At 39.8% G+C, this 19,976-nt stretch overlaps 2 protein-coding genes across 6 annotated transcripts; one reads left to right on the top strand and one right to left on the bottom strand.

Moving 5' to 3' along the window:
* Positions 1-381: 381 nt before the first annotated feature.
* On the bottom strand, positions 382-10,425 carry lgals3a (lectin, galactoside binding soluble 3a). 4 transcript variants are annotated; one of them, XM_035407607.1, is made up of 6 exons: positions 10,293-10,425; positions 9,284-9,301; positions 8,243-9,121; positions 2,624-2,712; positions 2,128-2,284; positions 382-1,444 (listed from the first exon to the last, which is right to left on the bottom strand). In XM_035407607.1, exons 2-6 carry the CDS (start codon positions 9,296-9,298, stop codon positions 1,280-1,282), a joined length of 1,305 nt encoding a protein of 434 aa, XP_035263498.1. In that variant the 5' UTR covers positions 9,299-9,301; positions 10,293-10,425; the 3' UTR covers positions 382-1,279. The 4 variants fall into 4 exon arrangements, with proteins under 4 accessions (XP_035263498.1, XP_035263490.1, XP_035263514.1 ...); XM_035407599.1 differs by lacking the exon at positions 10,293-10,425 and adding an exon at positions 9,948-10,174; XM_035407623.1 differs by lacking the exons at positions 382-1,444; positions 2,128-2,284; positions 2,624-2,712 and adding an exon at positions 7,255-7,785 and having other exon boundaries at positions 10,293-10,424.
* On the top strand, positions 10,073-19,663 carry gmfb (glia maturation factor, beta). Of its 2 annotated transcripts, none has more exons than XM_035407644.1 (7): positions 10,073-10,183; positions 13,389-13,485; positions 13,837-13,886; positions 14,180-14,229; positions 14,396-14,478; positions 15,364-15,437; positions 15,538-19,663. In XM_035407644.1, the coding sequence occupies exons 1-7, from the start codon at positions 10,181-10,183 to the stop codon at positions 15,607-15,609; spliced, it is 429 nt and encodes a 142-aa protein (XP_035263535.1). In that variant the 5' UTR covers positions 10,073-10,180; the 3' UTR covers positions 15,610-19,663. The 2 variants fall into 2 exon arrangements, with proteins under 2 accessions (XP_035263535.1, XP_035263527.1); XM_035407636.1 differs by lacking the exon at positions 10,073-10,183 and adding an exon at positions 11,630-11,773.
* The last annotated feature ends 313 nt before the right edge of the window (positions 19,664-19,976 follow it).

Genomic DNA, 19,976 nt, shown 5'->3' on the forward strand with positions numbered 1-19,976 from the left:
AAAGATGGGTATTTTGTACACACCGACCACCACCCCTTGTTCAAAACAAGATGACAGCATCAGAACAATCATCCTGAGAACAATTCTATTTTTCACCTGTAGAGGGCAGAAGTGAAAGTGTAACAATAATTTTGAGCAGAGGTTCATTTTATGAGATGGATATTTTAGAATTATTCAATTTACTTCACACATGTATTTTTATGTTTAAATGTGGGTTTGGGTTATTATTATTTTGTACATTATGATAATGTACTTCCCAAAAATTGTGATCTCCTTCACCCTCCAGTACAGTATTAGCCCAATAGTTAAACAAAATCAGGCAGCATTTTCCAAAAAGTGTTATTACATGTGGACTGTTATTTATTATTAAAAAATACACAATTACACAAACTCTTCAGTTTTTTATTATCTTTGAAAAAAAGGGCATTACACTGACTCCAGATGGAGATCAACATAATTGCTCCACTCTTTCCATATTAGTATGATACCCATTTCATGCTAAATAAAAGCACAAGAGCTCCCATTTGCATCCCCGATGGGGGGTGGGGGGTTAGGGGTGTCATCAACAACCCACACCTTTATCTAGGCTTCTGATATTGTTATACACCACTGAGAAACAATTGCAGCCATTTATGGATCAAGAAAGCTACAGCATTAGATTTTCTGGGTCAGAGGGCAATCGGTCTCACAGATAACAAGACTCCGTGGGTGCAGGGGGTGGTGACAGCATTACACACTGCAAGTAGAGAGAAGCCCATCTGACCCAAGTTCCTGGTGCCTGGTTATGTCAAGTCATGTTTCAGTCATACAGCAACAAAAAATAAAACAGTATTCTGTGGTTTTTCCAGTCGTATCCTGTCCGGTATACTGAAATGAGACCCCATTATCTGTTTTGCTACGTTACACATCTGTCATATGCTAAGGAATATGCTAGACAGTGTAAATATACTATTTGATAAGTGAAAGTAGGGCACAGCACACTGACAGAAAGGGAGAAAAAAAAACAAACGCAGTGGACAATGTATACACGTCCACTGCTATTTTCATGCAGTCAGATATGAACATAATGAATGGATTTATTATGCCCTCCCCCCAACCCTCTGATTGCCATATGACACATGCAGCATTTGAAGGTCATATGACACATAATCTAAAGCTGGGAACCCAGAGAACACCGTTGTGGTGGAAGCTATGCAGTGTTTGTACGTCGAGTGCTCTGTTGAGTCCAGGGGAGGAGTAGGTGGGTGACCGTAGCATCAAGGGGAGGTAGGCTCTCTGGCTATTGGTTAGTGACCATGGTGGGGGCCACACTGTAGAGGATGATGTCACCCATGATACGGAGCAGGTTCACCTGTTCTAGCCCTCCAACCCGATAATCGTATTCCAGGAGATGGACATCATTCAGTGCTACTTTAAAAAAGTCTTCCTCGACCAGGATCTTGAGCTGCAGGGAACCAGGAGAGATTACTGAAGGCACTTTTGATGCTACACATATTTACAGCAGTTAAAATGACACTGGAAACATAGAAACCTCCCAACAGCCAACATTAAGGAGCAGTAATAGGAAGCAATGGGATTGGAATCTGACACCGAGGGTTGTGGCTTGGGATGTGGTGAACAATGTAAATTTAGCCAGGCAGTAAATGGGCTAAACAAATGTGTGACCCAATCAGTGTACTCCGAACAATGCAATATGAAATAAACACAAACCAATGGTCATTCATGTTGGTGTAGTTTGCTGTGAATACATAATGCTTACTCAAGGCTAATGGTTATTTGTGATGCTTGACAGAAAATCCTGAAGGGATGTTTCTAGAAGTTTGAATGGAACAACAAATCCTCATATACTGTATGACCTTTCCAACGAGAGAGGTCGGACATAACGGAAACACACACAGAGCAACCACGGGCTAAGAATAATTGAGAACGCTAAATCCACTGCACGATTTAGTACACAATAAACTTGTCAAAAAATGACATCCTGTTATAAACACCAATAACACCCGAAATACAGAGAGTCAGATGAGTGCACGGAATGCGCCACATTTAAATCTTGACCCTGACAGCACAGGCCCTGGGACAGGAGGTTGAAATAAGTCGCACCACTCCCTCTCCTCCGCACCGTACCTCAAAACGGTTCCCGTAAACGAAGGGGAACCCTCCGTCCCGTTCCTCAGGACCCCAGCATCCCCCCAGGCAGGAGTTACGGATGATGGCCTGCTCGTGGAAGCGAGGGTTCAAGTGGAAAACGACATCTGGGCCTTTAATCAAATCAACTTCAAACCTGAAAAGAGCACAAAGGGGGACGAAAAGGTGAAGGGGCTAACGCCAGGTGCTTATTGGACGCCACTTCTTAAAAGAAAAATAAATAGATAGACAGTCACACTGAAAATAGCGTGGGAATGGAATAGTGTTCAAGATCTGTATATTTCTCTCAGGGTGAAGTGCACAGAAGGCAGACACGCTGCTCCAGCAGAGCAGCTTGCTTCCATACTGCTCCTCATTCACACTACCTGTGCAGCACCATAATTAATGTTGCGTGACCTTGACCAGTTTAAAAATGATTTTTGGCATTTCCAGTACTCCAGATCTCAGAAACATTCACAGGTTTGTTGTGAATTACCTGTCTGCTCCTGGCGTGGGTTCACCCACAATGGTAATCAGGAGCCCTGGCATCATCCCAGAATGTAAGGGAAGGTCATATGGCACAGGCTGAAAAGCACACAAGACGTTTCCCATTAAAGAGAGACGTCTGCTTACCTCTTAAATAATAATTATAACGTTTAAAGAAGACAAATGTGATAACAGGACGAAGTAACATCAATAAAAAAGGGACAGCACAATTGTTAAGTTCTTTCTTTCCCCTTTCACTTTACAAAATATGCTGCATCCAAACCTTTTTAGTAAACATTTATGTTTTTCCATCTCCTTGAAGGTTCTGTATGAACATACTTCTTCATTTACAGTTCACCATCAGCACATTAAAAAATTATGTATCACCAAGCCTTGGCCATATTCATAAAATCTCTCAGATTAAAAGTGCTGATCTAGGATCAGCTTTACCTGGTCCCAAAAAAAAGAAATCCATTATTAGCTAAAAGGAAAAACTTATCTCCGATCAGCTACTGTACTCAGAAAATGTTTTATGACCATAGGCCCTTTTACAAAGATCATGCAAATGAAACATTTCTCATATTTTATTGTATGGGTGAATAAAAGTAACTTCCAACAGTCAGTTGCTATACGAGCAGATACACAATTTGGAAAAGACAAAAAAGGATATTGAAGAACACAAAGCTGCTTCATTAATATAATACAGAGAATTTAATGCAGTAAGTCAGGTACGTATACATTTATTTGCATCAAAGTCACAGACATGGTATGTTACCATCCATACTGCAAAAAAATTGAAAGCATGAAGTACAAAATATCAGTTGAAGGAGAACTATAATTAAACAAGCAAAAACCTTTTATTTGAAAAAATATATATAATGAGTATCTGTGACCTTGTGCTTGAAATTTGGAACTTTAACCTGAGGATCAATAGCTTCAGGAAACAAAGAACATCACTATGTAAAGCTAATAATACAAGTGCCAGAGGCTGGAAACTGCATCAGGAACCTTTGTAATCTTGTTCACACACTACGTAATTGAAAACTTGAAAGGCTTTTTTTGTACGTCGCTTTGGATAAAAGCGTCTGCCAAACGAATGTAATGTAATGTAATGTAATGCTTCAAGAAGAAACAATAATAACATTTGTCTCATGCTTGGGGAAAAAGGTAGAGACCAGAAACGACTTTCCTGACAGGAGGGCACAGAATTACCTCATAAAATGACAACCCAAAAACAATGCGCCTCTTGACAACTGACAACTTTCTCCTCTTGAGGTTCATACAACCAGGAGAAAGACCTGACAGTAATGTTTAAGTAAAATATAACAAAAAAAGTATTGAAAATAATCTGAAAAAAAAACAGCAAAAGTCATTATTTTAATAATCAAATAGTCATTATTTAAATAATCAAATACGATCATATGATCTCCCATTATGGTTAGGTAATTGTGTTTAAACTGAACATTAAAGAAAAGCTTCAACCTGCACATCCTCTCTGATGTTCATTTGTATATCAGTATAATTGATCAATGAGGAAAATAATGGAATAACGATTTGATATATAGGGTAAATATATACAAATTGTTTCTTTTAAACTATGGATATGATGTGAGCACAACTTTGAAGTGTTATTTACCATCTAGTGAGTTCAAGTTGAACTAGCAATATATATATATACACTGCCTGGCCAAAAAAAAAGTCACCGTTTGGATTTTTTTGGACAGTGCCCACTGTACAAGCCTCTGGAGGCAGTGTTATGATCTGGGGTTGCTTCAATTGGTCAGGTCTAGGCTCAGCAACGTTATGCACCAATAAAATGAAGTCAGCTGAGTACCTGAATGTACTGAATGACCAGGTTATCCCATCAATGGATTTTTTCTTCCCTGACGGCACAGGCATATTCCAGGACGACAATGCCAAGATTCATTGGGCTCAAATTGTGAAAGAGTGGTTCTGGGAACATGAGGAATCATTTTCACACATGAATTGGCCACCACAGAGTCCTGACCTTAACCCGATTGAAAGTCTTTGGGATGTGCTGGAAAAGACTTTACTGGGTGGTTCGACTTTCCCGTCGTCAATACAAGATGCAATTCTGGACGGAAAAAAATGTTCTGACGTTGCATAAGGTTATCAAAACAATGTCACGACGAATGCGCCCCGTAATCAAAGCTAAAGGCGGTCCAACAAAAAATTAGAGTGTGCGACTTTTTTTTTTGGCCAGGCAGCGTATATATAAATTTTTCTTTGTCCTACTAAACAAAACATTTTGCACCCTAATGACATCACTGTAATAATCCGTCAAGCATTTCTGTGTGAATTACAACATGGCGGTAACTGCTGAAGGCCGGCCTCGCCCAGATTCCAATCTCCAGCCTTGCCCAATGACTCAGCTCCACAAGGCTCTGCTGAAGTGGCCAAGTTCAAAATTAACTCATGGAAATGAAACAACTGCCATACAGTTATTTTAGATTTTAGTTTGAATGACATGACACTAGCTGTTACTTTTGAAATATAAACTTGAAATAGATTTTAGTGAACAACAGGAAAAATTCAGAAAATGAAAGCTCATAGAATAGTTCTTCACAAATTATTCTACGAGCTCTGACTGAGCTAAAATGTACTGATTAGACAAATAAGATATTTATATCTTTAGGATGGCATTGAGCAAACATTTCTAAACAATGACTAGTAAAACCAGCTTATTTGAATGAAACTCATAGTTTAGCAAAAATGGAGAGAACATGACGATAGAAAATGGAGGACATGATGTCCCAGGATGCCCAAAATGCACCCTGGTTGTGACTGTACATTTTCAAAGAGAGGGACATACTGAAAATAACTTTCCGCTCACTTCTCTTTCCAGTTTGGCTGTTGTGTGGGGTTAGAACCAGGCCTGACCAGCAACACAGGCACAGCTAAGAGTTTCCACTGCACAAGTGACAGTGGGGAAACACCCATGGAAGGGAACACAAAATGGCAGCCCAGAAACGTGTCTGAATTCTGCTTTGTTCCCATCCAGCCCCATTTAACCAACACAAACACAGAGAAGGCTCGACGTTTTAAAAGCTTTTTTTTATATAGACCAGAGCAGAAATAATATCATTTACTGTAAAATAAAAAGGCTTTAGTGAATAATGTAAACTGTGCTAATGTTTGGTCACATGATAATCAGTTTCAACTATATACTAACAATATCAAAAAACCCATGGACGTGATCTATACCTTTAAAGATCATTGCACTTAAGTGTATTTTTCGTACACGAGAGCACATGTTCATATACGTCTTGTAAATCGCTGCAATACCTCCTGTCAAGCAATGTCTCAGACCGCACCGGCTGAAATGACAAGATCTGCAGCGCAGAGAAGATCCCGGGCTCACGGACTCACAGAGACGGGTTGCATTTCCCCTGTAAAATGGCATGACATCTTCACAAAGATAGACACGTCATTCAACGCGAGTTAAAAGTAAAGGAGATGCCATGTTTAAAAATACCTCCCCATCTTTTCAAATCACTGAGTGGGTGTACTGAGTGAGTGACCCTCCTACAAGTTACGAGTGAACTACTGCAAAATTTGGGAGAGTTGATCGCATACACAGATTAATAGTTTATTATTTTGGAGCCACATAGTGCTGCCCATGGTTCATGTTTTCTGTCCTATAAACGGCAGAAATGCTCTTAATATGTCTACAGGGTCACACAAAGGCACAAATTGATTCCTCAGGAATTTCACTTATCGCGCTTTCGTTGTTTGCGTTGGTAGTAGTTTGCCAACAGGTTAAATAAACCTTCAGGCGCTTGGCAGAGCAACACTGTGTATTATGAACTCTGCTTGGACCCCACTAGTTTTCCTTTGCCGCTTTCTTAATGCGTAGCTCTCAGGTTGCTTTTTGCAGTGGTTCCATCAGAGACCCTAATGGTTTACAGCAGGGATCTCTAACTGAAATCCTGGAGGGCCACTGCGTCTTCTGGTGTTTGATGGGGTCCTGCACTTAAATTCTTAACTCATTGATTGGCTAAAGAGTCTGTACACCTCATTTCCACAGGCTGCTGATTTAAAGGAAATCACAAAAACCAGCAGACTACGGCTCTCCAGACTGGAGTTTGAAACCACTGGTTCGCAGAAAACTGTTGTTTGTTCTTGGCAGATGCATTGCTGGTCTTTTTTTTTTTGTTTTATTGGCCTTTGGCATTCACTCATTGCCTGCGACAGCAGACACTGAACAGAAACCAGTCAACAGTGTAAGAACAGCTCGATTCCCCCCAACTGCACCGGTGCTGACTGCAGCTGGGAGCCCTACACTACCGCTAACACAAGGGGGGGGGGGGGGGCGCGGGGGGGAGGAAGTGCTTCCGCCAGCTTCCTGCAATAACGGTTCCTCGGGCCAGCCCTGCACCTGCAGTCTGCCTACAGACGCGTCGCAGGAAATGCAGCGCTGCAGCGCGCCAACTGCGGAGCCCGGCAGCGGGACAGGGGCGCGGCTGCCTGCGCACACTTCAGAGGACACTAGACTGCGCTCTCCCAAATTGGCACAAGGACCCTGTAGTGATGAGACAGGCCTGCGGTCTCTACAAAAATTCACTAAAACCGAATAGATCCAAACCACATTACTTGTAACACAGAAGCATTCACAGCAAATAAGACAACAGTGATCAGGCAGTGTATTTGATATATATATCAACAATCAACATAATTACGGATTTGAAAACAGCATTTAAGAGCATTTGTGTACAACATGTACATGGGGAAAAAAATAATAAAAATCAAAACCAAAACGTTATGGCACAGAGAGCATTGGATATATAAAACTTAAGATTCATAACACAAACACATGGTCACCGGCAAAATGTTTGGCTTTCTCAAAGAAATCAATACATAGCAGTGTGCCAATATATTAGAATGTGTCTTTCACTATAACAGCAGTGGAGTAACATAAATGCAAATATGGCTAAATAATGCAAGATTGAAATTGAAAGCAAATGTTCCCAGTTATTATGGGCCATGATTGTGTGAGAGCTTGGCTATACTTTCCAGCTTGCTCAGTTCATTATTAGATTTAACTGAATATAATGCGCTTCAATATATAGCAACGGCAGTGAAGTGATGTCGTCATCCAACAAAAATCTGAAGATACCACTGCGCTCAAAAGTATGGTGGGTTATTTCTGGGCTGAAAGACAAGAATACACATTTTTTTTTATTTGTTACAGTTCAAGTGTAATTCCTTCACCAATAAAAAAAAAAACAGATCGGTAGACCCCAAACGCAACCAACATCCAAAAACTTCCCTGCAATAACGCCCAGCCCCTCTCCACAGAACACCCTTCAAAAGCCCTGAAGCAAGCTCCGAAAGACTGCAGATGCGTGAAATCGGCCCAGAACCAACCAGACTGAAAGCAGGGATGTATAAGCGACAGTCCCATTCGGCAGCCGTCTGCTCCATTCCAGGTTTTACAAGATACTTGAAAGAGAAGTGGCTGGAACCGGCCTAGCAATGGTTTCCAACCAGTACACTAGCATTTTTACAGTAAAACCTAGAATGGCTCAGTGTTTCATACATTGGGACTGGAGTGCAGTTTACATCGCTGGAAAGTGTGAAGAATTGAGCAGGATCTCGGCGTACTCACCAGTGAACCTCCAGGAGCGGCGGGTCCCCCAAATGGCGGGTTGGGGTACGGTCCCATGGGATTCATGCCGAAGGAGCCTGGCTGGCCGGGCTGACCGGGGAAGGCGCCACCGGCGGGTGGCCCCCAGCCACCAGAGGGGATTGGGGGGTAGCCTCCACCGGGGAACCCTGAATAGCTGCCGGAGTTTGAGGGAGGAGGAAAGGCACCGGGAGCTCCTGGTCCATAGGGGCCTGGGGCAGGCTGTCCCCCAGGGTATGGCATGTTAGGGTACTGTCCTGGTGGAGCATTGGGACCAGAGGGAAACTGTCCAGGGACTCCAGATGGGAAGGGTTGGGGGGCACCTCCTCCAGGAGGATACGGTCCTGGTGCAGAGGGAAACTGACCAGGGCCTCCAGGTCCCCCTGGAAACTGCCCGGGGGCTCCAGGTCCCCCTGGAAACTGCCCGGGGGCTCCAGGTCCCCCTGGAAACTGCCCGGGGGCTCCAGGTCCCCCTGGAAACTGCCCTGGGGCTCCAGGTCCCCCTGGAAACTGTCCCGGTGCTCCAGGTCCTCCTGGAAACTGCCCAGGGGCTCCCTGCCCTGGGGGAAAGGGCCCAGGGACTCCCGGAGCAGAAGGAAACCCCCCAGGAGCAGAAGGTGCACCAGGATATTGCCCAGGTGCCCCAGGGCCTGATGGGAACTGTCCAGGACCAGCAGGACCTCCGGGGTAAGGGCCAGGTGCCCCTGGACCAGAAGGCTGGGCTGGACTGGAGGAAGGGGGAAAGCCAGGAGCTCCAGGGGCTGCTCCAGGCCAGCCGGGGTTAGTGGCAGGAGGAGCAGGGTTGGTGTTCCCAATTTTGGGAGCTTTGCCAGGGACATCGTCCGCTATGGCATCAGCAAGCTAAGCGCAAAACAGAGGTACATGTTACAACCAGGAGAATGACTCAATGATTTTAATCACATACAAATAAGTGCTCTAGCAATCTTGCTTTTGTCATCACAACTATATGAACTTTTGTAACCTAGAATAGAATCAAGGCTAAAGTCAGCAGAGAATACTCACAGAAAAGTCATCCATATCCTGGAAGACAAATTGAAAGAAAGTTGAGTTAATCACCATTAATGCCCTTTACAAAGCTGAGTCATAGTGACTGAAAAATATCAGAAACAGAAAGGATAGCTCACAGATCGAATAGAGTTTGATTATTCTTATTCAAGAATATAATTTGTTGCTAGCTACTAAGCAAAAGCAAATTATACGCCACCTCTAGCTGTCTAACAGCTATCTAAAGTCCGAATGAATAAGTGAGAAAATATTACATGAACGATCATTATGAATAAAATACTTACAATTCTACTGGGCTTATTCAATTTAGATTGTAACCAATAGCAATGTAGTTAGCATACCTCTCACACAATGCAACGTTACATTTGCTAGCATGATAACAAGTCAGGTTTTAGACTTCCCAATGATTCCTGGGCAGTTAGGTAAGATAGCCGCCACTTGGTGGGACATTTTGTCGTATACACATACACATTCACAGTAGCTAACGCCAGATATCTGGCTGGCTTGAACTTGAGCAAGTTATGCACTTGAATTAGAAATTAGCCAATACATTTCCAGCATTTAGGCAGCTATGTAGCTACCAAACCAGCAAACTGCTTCCAAACCATATATTAGGTAAATATCCATGATGCCGTCAGTTGGGTAACGATAGCTACATTACCTAGTAAAAAAGTGATCCGCCTTTAAAAATGCAAAGTCCTGTACAAACTCCCCCAAGACAAAAATGACAGCAAGTTGGGTAACGTTCTGTCTATGTAGCTAACAGGAAGTGTTAGCCTCACTGCGTCACGCAAGTGGCGTTCTTTCCTGGTCCGGTTACGAGGTCCGCGATAGCTAATGAAACTGTTCAACACTAAAAAGTTCCGATAAAGACAAACCACCATCTTCGATGAAATGATGAGTAACTTTATCACGCCTCAAGAAAACCTCATAACTTGTCTAATCCCTTCCAGTAAAAGATAAACAAACACAATAATATCTGAATAAACCAAACTGTGTCGCATACCTGTTACCTGATGTCGTCAAGTCTCGAAAACGTGGTCAAATTTAAAACAGTAGATATGTTTGGGCGTCAATTTTTCAGATTTATCAATCTATATAGCATATGGATTGGCTAATGTACGAGGTGAACCAATCAGATGATTTTTAATACTGTTGAATCAGTGCAGAACACTTCGGTCCCTAGTGCCCCACCCACTTATTCACACCATGCTACACGAAGTTGACTCTATAATGGACCGTTCACAATATGTATGATATAGCATTATTATTTGAGTATGGGTTACGACCAGGTTACGACAGAATATTTCATCTTGCAGCAGATGACAGGTGGGCAAATGACCCAATATTTACTACGCGTACTGGTCTAAGGAATTAGGAGAAATATTTACCGCTGGCGCCATCTTGAGGGGAAATTATTTTCCTGCATATATACAAAATTATATCAGATGTGGTCGAGAAAACCCCAAAGTGAATGCGACCATTTAAAATTATGCGGTTTTTTGCCTTGCTAAACTTTCTACCGAGGTAGTGGGTTTTATGTTTGATTGAATAATTAATATTTTGTGCATAAGGTAGGCCTACATAAAAGGTACTATCAATATGACATTAAACCTCATTGTGTTGCATAACACAGGTTAGATTGAGATTGGTTGAAATACAAGCACGTCAGTATAATTGGCGTATTTTAAATGAATACATTTTATTTTTTGTAATAAAATCTGATATCTCTCCTACATTTTCGGGAAAAGTGGCACTTTCACACTTACTTCACATGGATTGATCAGTTGTCCACACTTCACTGGTGTGTGTGTCCAGTTGTACAAGTTAATACAATTGTGTTAGTAGTTCTGGATAATAGTGTTAACTAAATGCCAGTAATGTCTCATCATCAAGGTATAAATATTAATATTTCAGTGGTACAGGACAGCATGGCAAGTGCAAACCTATAGCGAATCAGTTTTATTAAACCAATTCAAAAGGAAAAACACATTTCTATAAGTATTTAAAGTGGTTCTACTATTGATGAAATCCCCAGCAAACCTTTTTAAACCTTCGTTATATGTAAACTTCTGACAGTTTGTGAAGGCGTAAACTAGAATTGTCTCTAGGTGCAACAAAACACTTTTTACCTACGATAAGTGTATAAGCAAAACGTTTATTAAGCTTAATCAAATATCCACATGCAGGCATATTTAGCAAACCAAAGCGTCCGTAATGCATTTTATTTGAGTGAATATTGGATAAGAACGGGAAGTTGTAAACTGGGAAAACACCTCAGTGCGGCTAATAGGCTCAATTGAAAAATGTTCCTGTTTCTAAGGAGGAGCCAGTTCCGATCCTTTCATTTATGTTGCACTTGGTGGTGCTTCCAAGGGATGGGGGTAGGTCGAGTGATTGGATTGGGCAGATTAGAGTCACAAGACCGAAGGGAAAATAAACTGTACAGCTGTACAGACAATCTGAGTCTGCGCTTCGGAGAAAATGGTGAGTTTGGTATGAGGCGGGGTAGCAAAATGCAACAAAAGTGAAATTATTTTGGTCATATTTTCAAAGAGAATATTTATAATGCATTTAGTGTAACAAACCTACGGGTCTGTATCTTTTTAGGGGCAGATTCTTCCATCGAACATTGTATTGTTCAGTGCAGTGCAAAAGGCAAAAATGCAGTTCCACCCATTCCATTGTGATGTGCTGCAACATGTCAATACATAGTACGGGGCAATCTACCTAGCTAGCTCGGTAGCTGACTAGCCAATGGAACAATTTTAGGTTATACAAATGTCCCATTAAAATACAACTGTATGGTATTAAACCCATCAGTAATACAACGCATGCCAAGTTGTGTACTGCGTTGTCATTTATTAAGCTAACCAGCTGACTTGTATTTTACTGTATGGTAGGGCTATGTCACCCAGGTACTGTAGCTAACTGTTAGCTTACTAGCATTCAATAGCTAGCAAGCTAGCTAAGGAATTCGCATTTCCTGTGTAGCCAGCTGGCTGTCTCATCCAAAAATATCTAGCTAGCTTGCATGCTGGCTTATCCTATTTAACAGCTATGTTGCCAGGCTACTTTGATCTTGCTAGGCTAACTTATTGTTTATGTCCAGAGGTTTGTTCTAATCAGCCATAGCTTGTCAGTTAGGTTGAGGATAATCAAAGAAAATGAATCCCTAGGACACGAATAATTCTGTTTCAGTATCCTCAGCTTTCAACAGCATGAGTTCAAATTTTTTTAATTTAACTTTACAAGCTGTTCACCTATGTCGTACGGTTGGTCACTCATTGTACTTTGCTATTCCATTTTCGAAAGCAACAGAAGTTTTGTGTATTAAGTTAAGAGGCTAATGCATTGAATTAAAACCGGTGTTCAGGAGCCCGATGTAATTTAGCCTGTGTTTTTTATGCGCTTAATTACTATAACAATTTATTACATAAACCATTTGGCTTTTGCCCCTGTAGGTATAGTATTTCAGTGTATATGGATTAATAAGATCAGTGTTGGATAGCTTAGACATAAACTTCATGGCCAAAAGTATGTGGACACCTGACATTCAACATCTCACCCAAAATTATGGGCAATAATATGGAGTTGGTCCACCCTTTGCAGCTACAACAACCTCCACTCTTCTGGGAAGGCTTTATACTAGATGTTGGAGCGTTGCTGCAGGGATTTTCTTCCATTCAGTCAGAAGAGCATTAGTGAGGTTGGGAAATTAAGGCCTGGGTCTCAGTTGACTTTCCAATTGATCCCAAAGGTGTTGGATGGGGTTGAGGCTAGGGCTCTGTGCAGGCCAATCAAGTTCTTCCACACCATTCTCGACAAAAGTATTTCTATATGGACCTCGCTGCATGCCTGGGGGCACTGTCATGCTGTAACAGGAAGGGGCCTTCCCCAAACTGTTGGGAGAAGCACAGAATCGTCAAGAATGTGCTTGTATGCTGTAACACTAAGATTAGCCTTCACTGGAACTAAGGGGCCTAGCCCAAACCATGAAAAACACCCCCAGACCAAAGAGTGTCGAGATACTTTTGGTCATATTGTGTAAGTGCACATTTCTGCATGTATTGAAATGTTTTTTTTTCTTCTCCTGTTGCAGAGTGAATCATTAGTAGTATGTGAGGTCGATGAGGATTTGGTCAAAAGGTTACGAGAGTTCCGATTCCGGAAGGAAACCAACAATGCGGCCATTATCAGTAAGTGGAGTATTCAGCATTCAGTCAGATTCCATGTGTCTGTGTTGTCGATGGAAATTGTTTTGAGGGTCTTGTAGTTAATACTTTTGATTACATTTTTTGGAAGTGACCGTATCTAATAAAACCGTATTGTACGCTTGCCCGGGTGGCGGAGAGAGGCATTTTAGAACGTCTCCCCGATGGTGCCTTCAACTAAAGCACAACAATACTTAATTGGTGGTGTAACAGTAAGATCTAATCACGAGGGTTCTAGCGCGGACTGTGAGCGAGTATGGCAAGCTCATTCTGCCGCTTGGCTGTAGTCGTCCATGAAGTGAAGTTCTAAGCCGGCTATTCTCTCTCCCCATTCAGTGAAAATTGACATGAAGCGACAGCTTGTGGTCCTTGATGAGGAACATGAGGCAAGTAGTCAATGTGGCTTATTTATTTGTTATTTTATGAATATATTTATTAATGGAGAGCATGGTGGAGTAATGATTGGGTAAGCAATATTATTTGCATTCATTGTGGAGAAAGAGCTGTTGTCAATATTTGTATTTAATTACCACTAAATAGATTCAGGAGGGAATAGAAATAGGCTTGTGAAGTGCTGAAACATGTTGAAATCTAAAACTATTGTGGGAGATCCCAGATTTAGAACTAACTGTTTATGATACGTATTTAATCATGTTTACACTTATTTTTCTTCTCTTAGGATATATCTCCTGATAATCTGAAAGATGAATTGCCTGAATGTCAACCAAGATATCCTTTTACCAATTTTACCTTTCACGCAGTGGACCAACACGGATTGATTTGGAATTGTTGGACTGGATTATTTCAACCTCAAATTGTTTGTCTGAAGTGCATTTATTTATAATGAATTGTTTTGCTTATTCACATGGACCCAGTTATCCTTAACCAGAGACACATTTTTGGTCTATAGTTATAAGTACCTGCATGATGACGGCCGAGTTTCCTACCCACTGTGCTTCATCTTCTCTAGCCCACTCGGTAAACACCATCACCATTTAATTGCCCTAAAAAACACAAGAATGAAACTGTTCTTTGACTGATACTTTTTTGTGCGTGCTGGTGCAGTATTACAACTTAAGGTTAAATTAGCATTAGATGGCAAACAAATGGGGTTCGAAAGCATATAACCTGATTGAAACTAGAATGTGTAAATATCCATTTTGAGCATTAGTCCTTGGTGCGGCATAGCACCTCAGATTAAATCATGACTGTGCCGGTGGCATCTGTGTGGTCCAGCGTGGCATAGCGTGATTGGTGTTGCCCTGGGAGACAGGGTTTCAGTTGGCACGGTCAAACCTGCATCATTTCCCTAGAGCAGGGGTGGACAGTTCCAGTTCTGGAGGTCTGGTGTGTATGCAGGTTTTTGTTTCCACCAGTTACCCTGGCTAAATGAGCTAATTGTGTGCACCAACACTGGTTCACTCGTAGATTCAATCAGTTCAACATTTATTTGACTGTCGTTCAAGCGCTTATCAAGAAAAAGTGTCAGATGCCGTAGATGTTAGGGCTAATTAAGTAATGAAAACCAAAAATGGATGCGGCCCTCGATGCCCACCTCTGCACAATAGGGGTTTCTCCTTCTCATCAGGTACCTGAAGTCTGCTTGTACAAACTGCTGTAATATACGCTCTTCTGAATTGACAAAGGATATTGTAACAATATGTATATGAATAAGAAAATAGAAGAATAAAAAAAAATGTAAAAATACAAATTCTTTTTCGTCACATATAGTGACTGCCACAGACTGATAAATGGTGTAAGGCCATTTCATTCATAACCCTTGTGATATCTAAAGGTAATTTCACGGTTGTTCTTATGTGCAGTGTACGATGGAGTGAAGTTCTAGACTGTGGTCTTTTTCAGGGTGCAAACCTGAGCAGCAGATGATGTATGCAGGCAGTAAAAACAAGCTTGTGCATACTGTGGAAGTGAGCAAGGTTTGTGTTGTTTATTTACTAAAAATGTTTGCACTGTTACTGTTTCATTGTAAAAAAAAAAAAATTTAAAAAAGACATAAAAAATACCCTTCACCCTCAGGTGTTTGAGGTCAGGAATACTGAGGACTTGACAGAGGAGTGGCTTCGGGAGAAACTGGGATTCTTCCGTTAGGCGCCTCTAGTCTGACTGGATGAAGATGTTGGGGAGATGACCAAGACAGCATGTGATGTTAATTAGGGGAGAAAATGCCATGGTCTGGCTGTGTCTTTTCCATTGTCTGTGTCTAACCAAGGCTGTCACCCCACCCCCTCACCCCCAGGCCCCCAGCCCTTTCCCCATATGATAGCTTTCCAGAAAGTATGTTTGTACTCCCAAGAGTTAAGTGAGAGGGAAAAAAAACACTAAGCTTTGTTTTATTATTCTTATAAAAGAGCACATTTTTCAACAAACTGAAGAGTTATGTTAGGAATCAATGACTAAGGCACATTCCAAATATTTTTATTAGTAAGGCACTGCCGATTGCCTATGTAGATGTACCTAACCAAATGTGCTTAAAATACTATTTCCACAGCATTTGTGCTGTTTCACCTCATCTTAACTTGTGGTGTTGACATACGAAATTCACTGGCGTGGTTGTACTTCTCTAGTTTTTTTTTTAATTTTTCCCCCCTGTTCTACATGATACTCAACTACTTTGTTTTTTTTATTTTTTAAACTTGTGACTCAAACCACTTAATATGTAGTCTTAACAATTTATTACATTTTTTTCCATGATCAAGTACTAGTTACATTATGAATAAAGTGTTTCCGTCAAAGCCTTTGGGAGAAAAGTGCAGCTAAAATACCCTTTTTGCCATTTCCAGGAATTTTTTTGGTTTCACAGTTTTTGGATGGCTTTTGTATTTTTGATAATTGGTTGGGCCTGGGAATGGGCCCACTCCCTTGTCCATCTGATTGGGATCACCAGAATATGAGGTTTACACAAAGGATCCAAAGATCTAATGAAATAGGTACATACGTATGTGCACATACTTAATGGAAATATCGACCCTGGTTTTCATACAATTGATCACAGATTTAATGTAATTGACCTTTCTCTTCCAAAGATTGATCAGCTAATTAAAAATTCACTGACACAGAATCCAGTATCCATTATATATAGTTTAAAAAAATCAAATTTATATTTGATAGTAGTCTGTGATGGGCATGGAGATTTTATTGTACTCTGTCTTTTGATTGGAAACAAAATGTATAAATAAACAATATTTGTCGCACCATCTGCACTCTTATTAAGTAACTGTGAGACCATGAAAATTTCAGTACTGAGTTTGCATTTTAATTTTGTATTTAATAAAACACTCCATTGCTGTCCATATATCTGTCAAAACTGCTGGTAATTACAGTAAGGTGTATTGGGATGATGTTTAGCAAATCACTCTTTTACAACCACATAGCTGCAGCATCCCAGATTTCCTCAGTTAAACATTTGTTATTGCTTATCCATCTCAATCTGGTAAACACTGGATAACTGTTCTACTGCCTCATAATCATAAACATCAAAATGACTCATGCCAGTTTAAGTGATTAATACAGAATTTTTCAGTTCAAATTTATTCAAATTTACATGTAATATATTTTCTGAGTTTCTGTCAAACTTAATAGTATGAAGGGAAACGTCTCAGTATTTTTTGGAACGCTCCTTTTATTTTGTTTTGTTCTTGTTAAAATGGATAGATATGAATAAATACCGTTTGTCTTTTTAATTCTATACTAATGCCTAATAATTGTTGGGATCTAAAATAATGTGGGAGTAGAAAATAATAATTTTATAGCCATTTCCAGCAAAATGTATATTTTACTTCCTTTTTCATTTATTCCCTTTTTGAAGTCTCATACTTCATCAGTTTGCATTACTGGAAATAATGGTTCTGTGCCTGAGGTTGTAATTTTAATGGGAGGAGAATTTAAATGTGATACTGTTTCAGAAAATATGCTTTATCATCAGCGATGCTGAGTTTACTTTGACAATCTTGGTTTGTTTGACAAATCAACCTAATGTCCTAATGTGAACTACTACAATAAAAGGCTTATTTGGTTGTTGATCATCAAAAACACTGGAAGCACCAATTTAGGCCTAAAGTACTTTCATTACAGTGCTACATGGGACAAATGCCCATTAGCTGACAGATGCTAATGCATTTTATAAAAGTGGGACCAATTTACCAAACAAGGAACAAGCACTTTTAAACGGTACTTAATATCTCTTTTTTACTAATTCCATAACCAAGATTCAACAGAACAGAGTTTCTGGTTTGTTGTTTATACTGTAAATTAACATCCTAAACTTGTTTGCTATTGCTTTGATGGGCTAGATAAGCAAAGCTTTTTATATGGCCATGTATACATATATACACGTTTCATGGGGGGAGAAAACGCTTTAAATCAGATTGAAATAAACATAATGTTGAGGTAATGTGTCCATCTATATCTGAAAATACTAAATATCTACTTTTGTGTGGTGTTCAAAACAATTAATTCTTTGCACAAAATTTTAACTTTGTCCATATAAGACAATTTTATGAGTTTGCTAGAACTCTTCTGAATGGTAAAAGTTCCTCTCCTCTGTTTGATGCCCAGGACTATCCAGTGCATTTATATGTGAATTTTTGAGCATCACAAAACTTTGCTTCATATATTCTTCTGAACATTTTACTTATGTTCAGATTATTTTGGTATAACTGGGAGAAAATGAAAAAAACCATAGTTTTACACTGTGCAGAGTGGTGGAATGCATGTATGAAAGCATGCTGTTTATTTTGAGGGTAAAACTGTGACCTTTTACTTGGTTTCTGTTTTCTACTGAAAATAAACAGCAAATGTCTCAATGCTTGATATTTGATCAGAGATATGTTTCTTTGATAAAAGAGACAGTATGGACCAAATGATAATTGCTCTCAGAAATTTTGAATCCAAATTACAGTCTAAAAAACTAAAATGGGAGTTCCAGGAACTTTAAAACTTCATAAACAAGAATGTATATTTTGAGTAGAAATAAGTTAGGCATTGAGGTTCAGTCAGTTGGCAAGCATGAATATTTTAAGGTAATTATGGGTGGGTGATAACATCTTGACAATAAAACTGTTATTTTGAAATAATGTTGGAGATTCTTGTTCATCATATTAATAATATTTGTAAAGCTTTGAACGATCACATTAACTAATGACAGTGAATTTCAAGTAATTTGAAACCTGTTTCTTTGTGGACTTACTCTTTTCAGTCAGCATGAATTATAGCCATGATTTTGTTTTATTCTGCCTTGTACAACTAACAGGTCTAAATGTGAGATCCAGTTAACATTTTTGCTAATGTCCTGTGGATTATCTGAAAGCTATACTTAATAAATATATTTTGTTTTGCAGTAATTTGTGTGTGTGTGTGTGCGTGCGCACGTGCCTGTGTTTTCGCTTTCCCAGCTGTACTGTACTTCATTGACTAAAAATTCACGACATAGGTAATGTATGAGCTTTGACAGTCAGTTCTTGTTACGCATTTACACAGCAAATGCATTTACGGTATACTTCCAAAAAATCTTAATGTTTTTGTTTTTATTGATACAAGCAATAATTTGCTAAATATGTTGGGTGTTTATGAAATCAATGTGTTTCTTCTAGTATATTTAGTTGCATTGGATCTAAACACTGTTTTTACTGAAGTCATTTTTGAGGGCATGGGTCACTGGTTTGTGCGGATTTCTTTTTTTCCCCTTTTCTTTTATCTAGTTTGATTTCAGATTTCCTCCAGAAGAATGAATAGAATGACATTGCCAATATAATGTCCTGTTATTAAATTTGCCTGAAAGGAAATAATTGAAAATGAAACTGAATTACCTTATTGTGTGGTTATACCTTCAACAGTGAATTCCTGAAATGGCATCATCTACATTCATTATAAACTGAGCAGCTTTCTTACCTTTGTGGTATTGTACTAATGCGTGGCCTATTGAGTCTGTGTTTTAATATCTCTTTCTGAATATTTTTCTTACATTAGAGGAGTTACTTCCAAAATCAAATGCTAAATTACTTTTTTAAAAGTAGCATTATATCAGACACCCTTCCTTTGACCTTTGAACTTTCAGTCTGTGAATTGATTGTGAAATATCTGTACTTAGTCTTGTTCTGTACAATGTAACTGAATGCAGAAATTCCAATAAAAGTGAGAAAATGTCTGCCTCTTGTGTATTGTGTAGTCAATATTTATTTTGTGTTTACGTGGACATACTCTGTTACTTTGTGCTTGGAATTCCATGTGCTGAAGAGAAAACATATGGCAACTACCCTCCCGCCCCCCCCACCCCAGCCCCACACATGGTCATGTCTATGGGTCACAGACTTCAAGCAGTAATTGCATTCAAAGAATATGCGACTAAGTACTACATGGCTACTTTCATGTACATAACATTAATATGTCCCAAACATGATGTTGCCCTGAAATGGGGACTACATATAAAAAGTAATAATTTCTGTAATTTCTGCATGGTG

Source organism: Anguilla anguilla, chromosome 1 (assembly GCF_013347855.1).
Source record: "Anguilla anguilla isolate fAngAng1 chromosome 1, fAngAng1.pri, whole genome shotgun sequence".
Classification (NCBI taxonomy): Eukaryota; Metazoa; Chordata; class Actinopteri; order Anguilliformes; family Anguillidae; genus Anguilla; species Anguilla anguilla.

What these genes read in the sequence shown, in the direction of transcription:
- lgals3a (XM_035407607.1), bottom strand. An exon ending in CCGCTCCTGGAGGTTCACTG is followed by an intron (nt 2,713 to 8,242) that starts GTGAGTACGCCG and finishes TGTGCTTTTCAG; the next exon opens with CCTGTGCCATATGACCTTCC. An exon ending in CCCACGCCAGGAGCAGACAG is followed by an intron (nt 2,285 to 2,623) that starts GTAATTCACAAC and finishes TGCTCTTTTCAG; the next exon opens with GTTTGAAGTTGATTTGATTA.
- gmfb (XM_035407644.1), top strand. An exon ending in TCCTTGATGAGGAACATGAG is followed by an intron (nt 13,887 to 14,179) that starts GCAAGTAGTCAA and finishes TTCTTCTCTTAG; the next exon opens with GATATATCTCCTGATAATCT. An exon ending in TTGCCTGAATGTCAACCAAG is followed by an intron (nt 14,230 to 14,395) that starts ATATCCTTTTAC and finishes AACCAGAGACAC; the next exon opens with ATTTTTGGTCTATAGTTATA.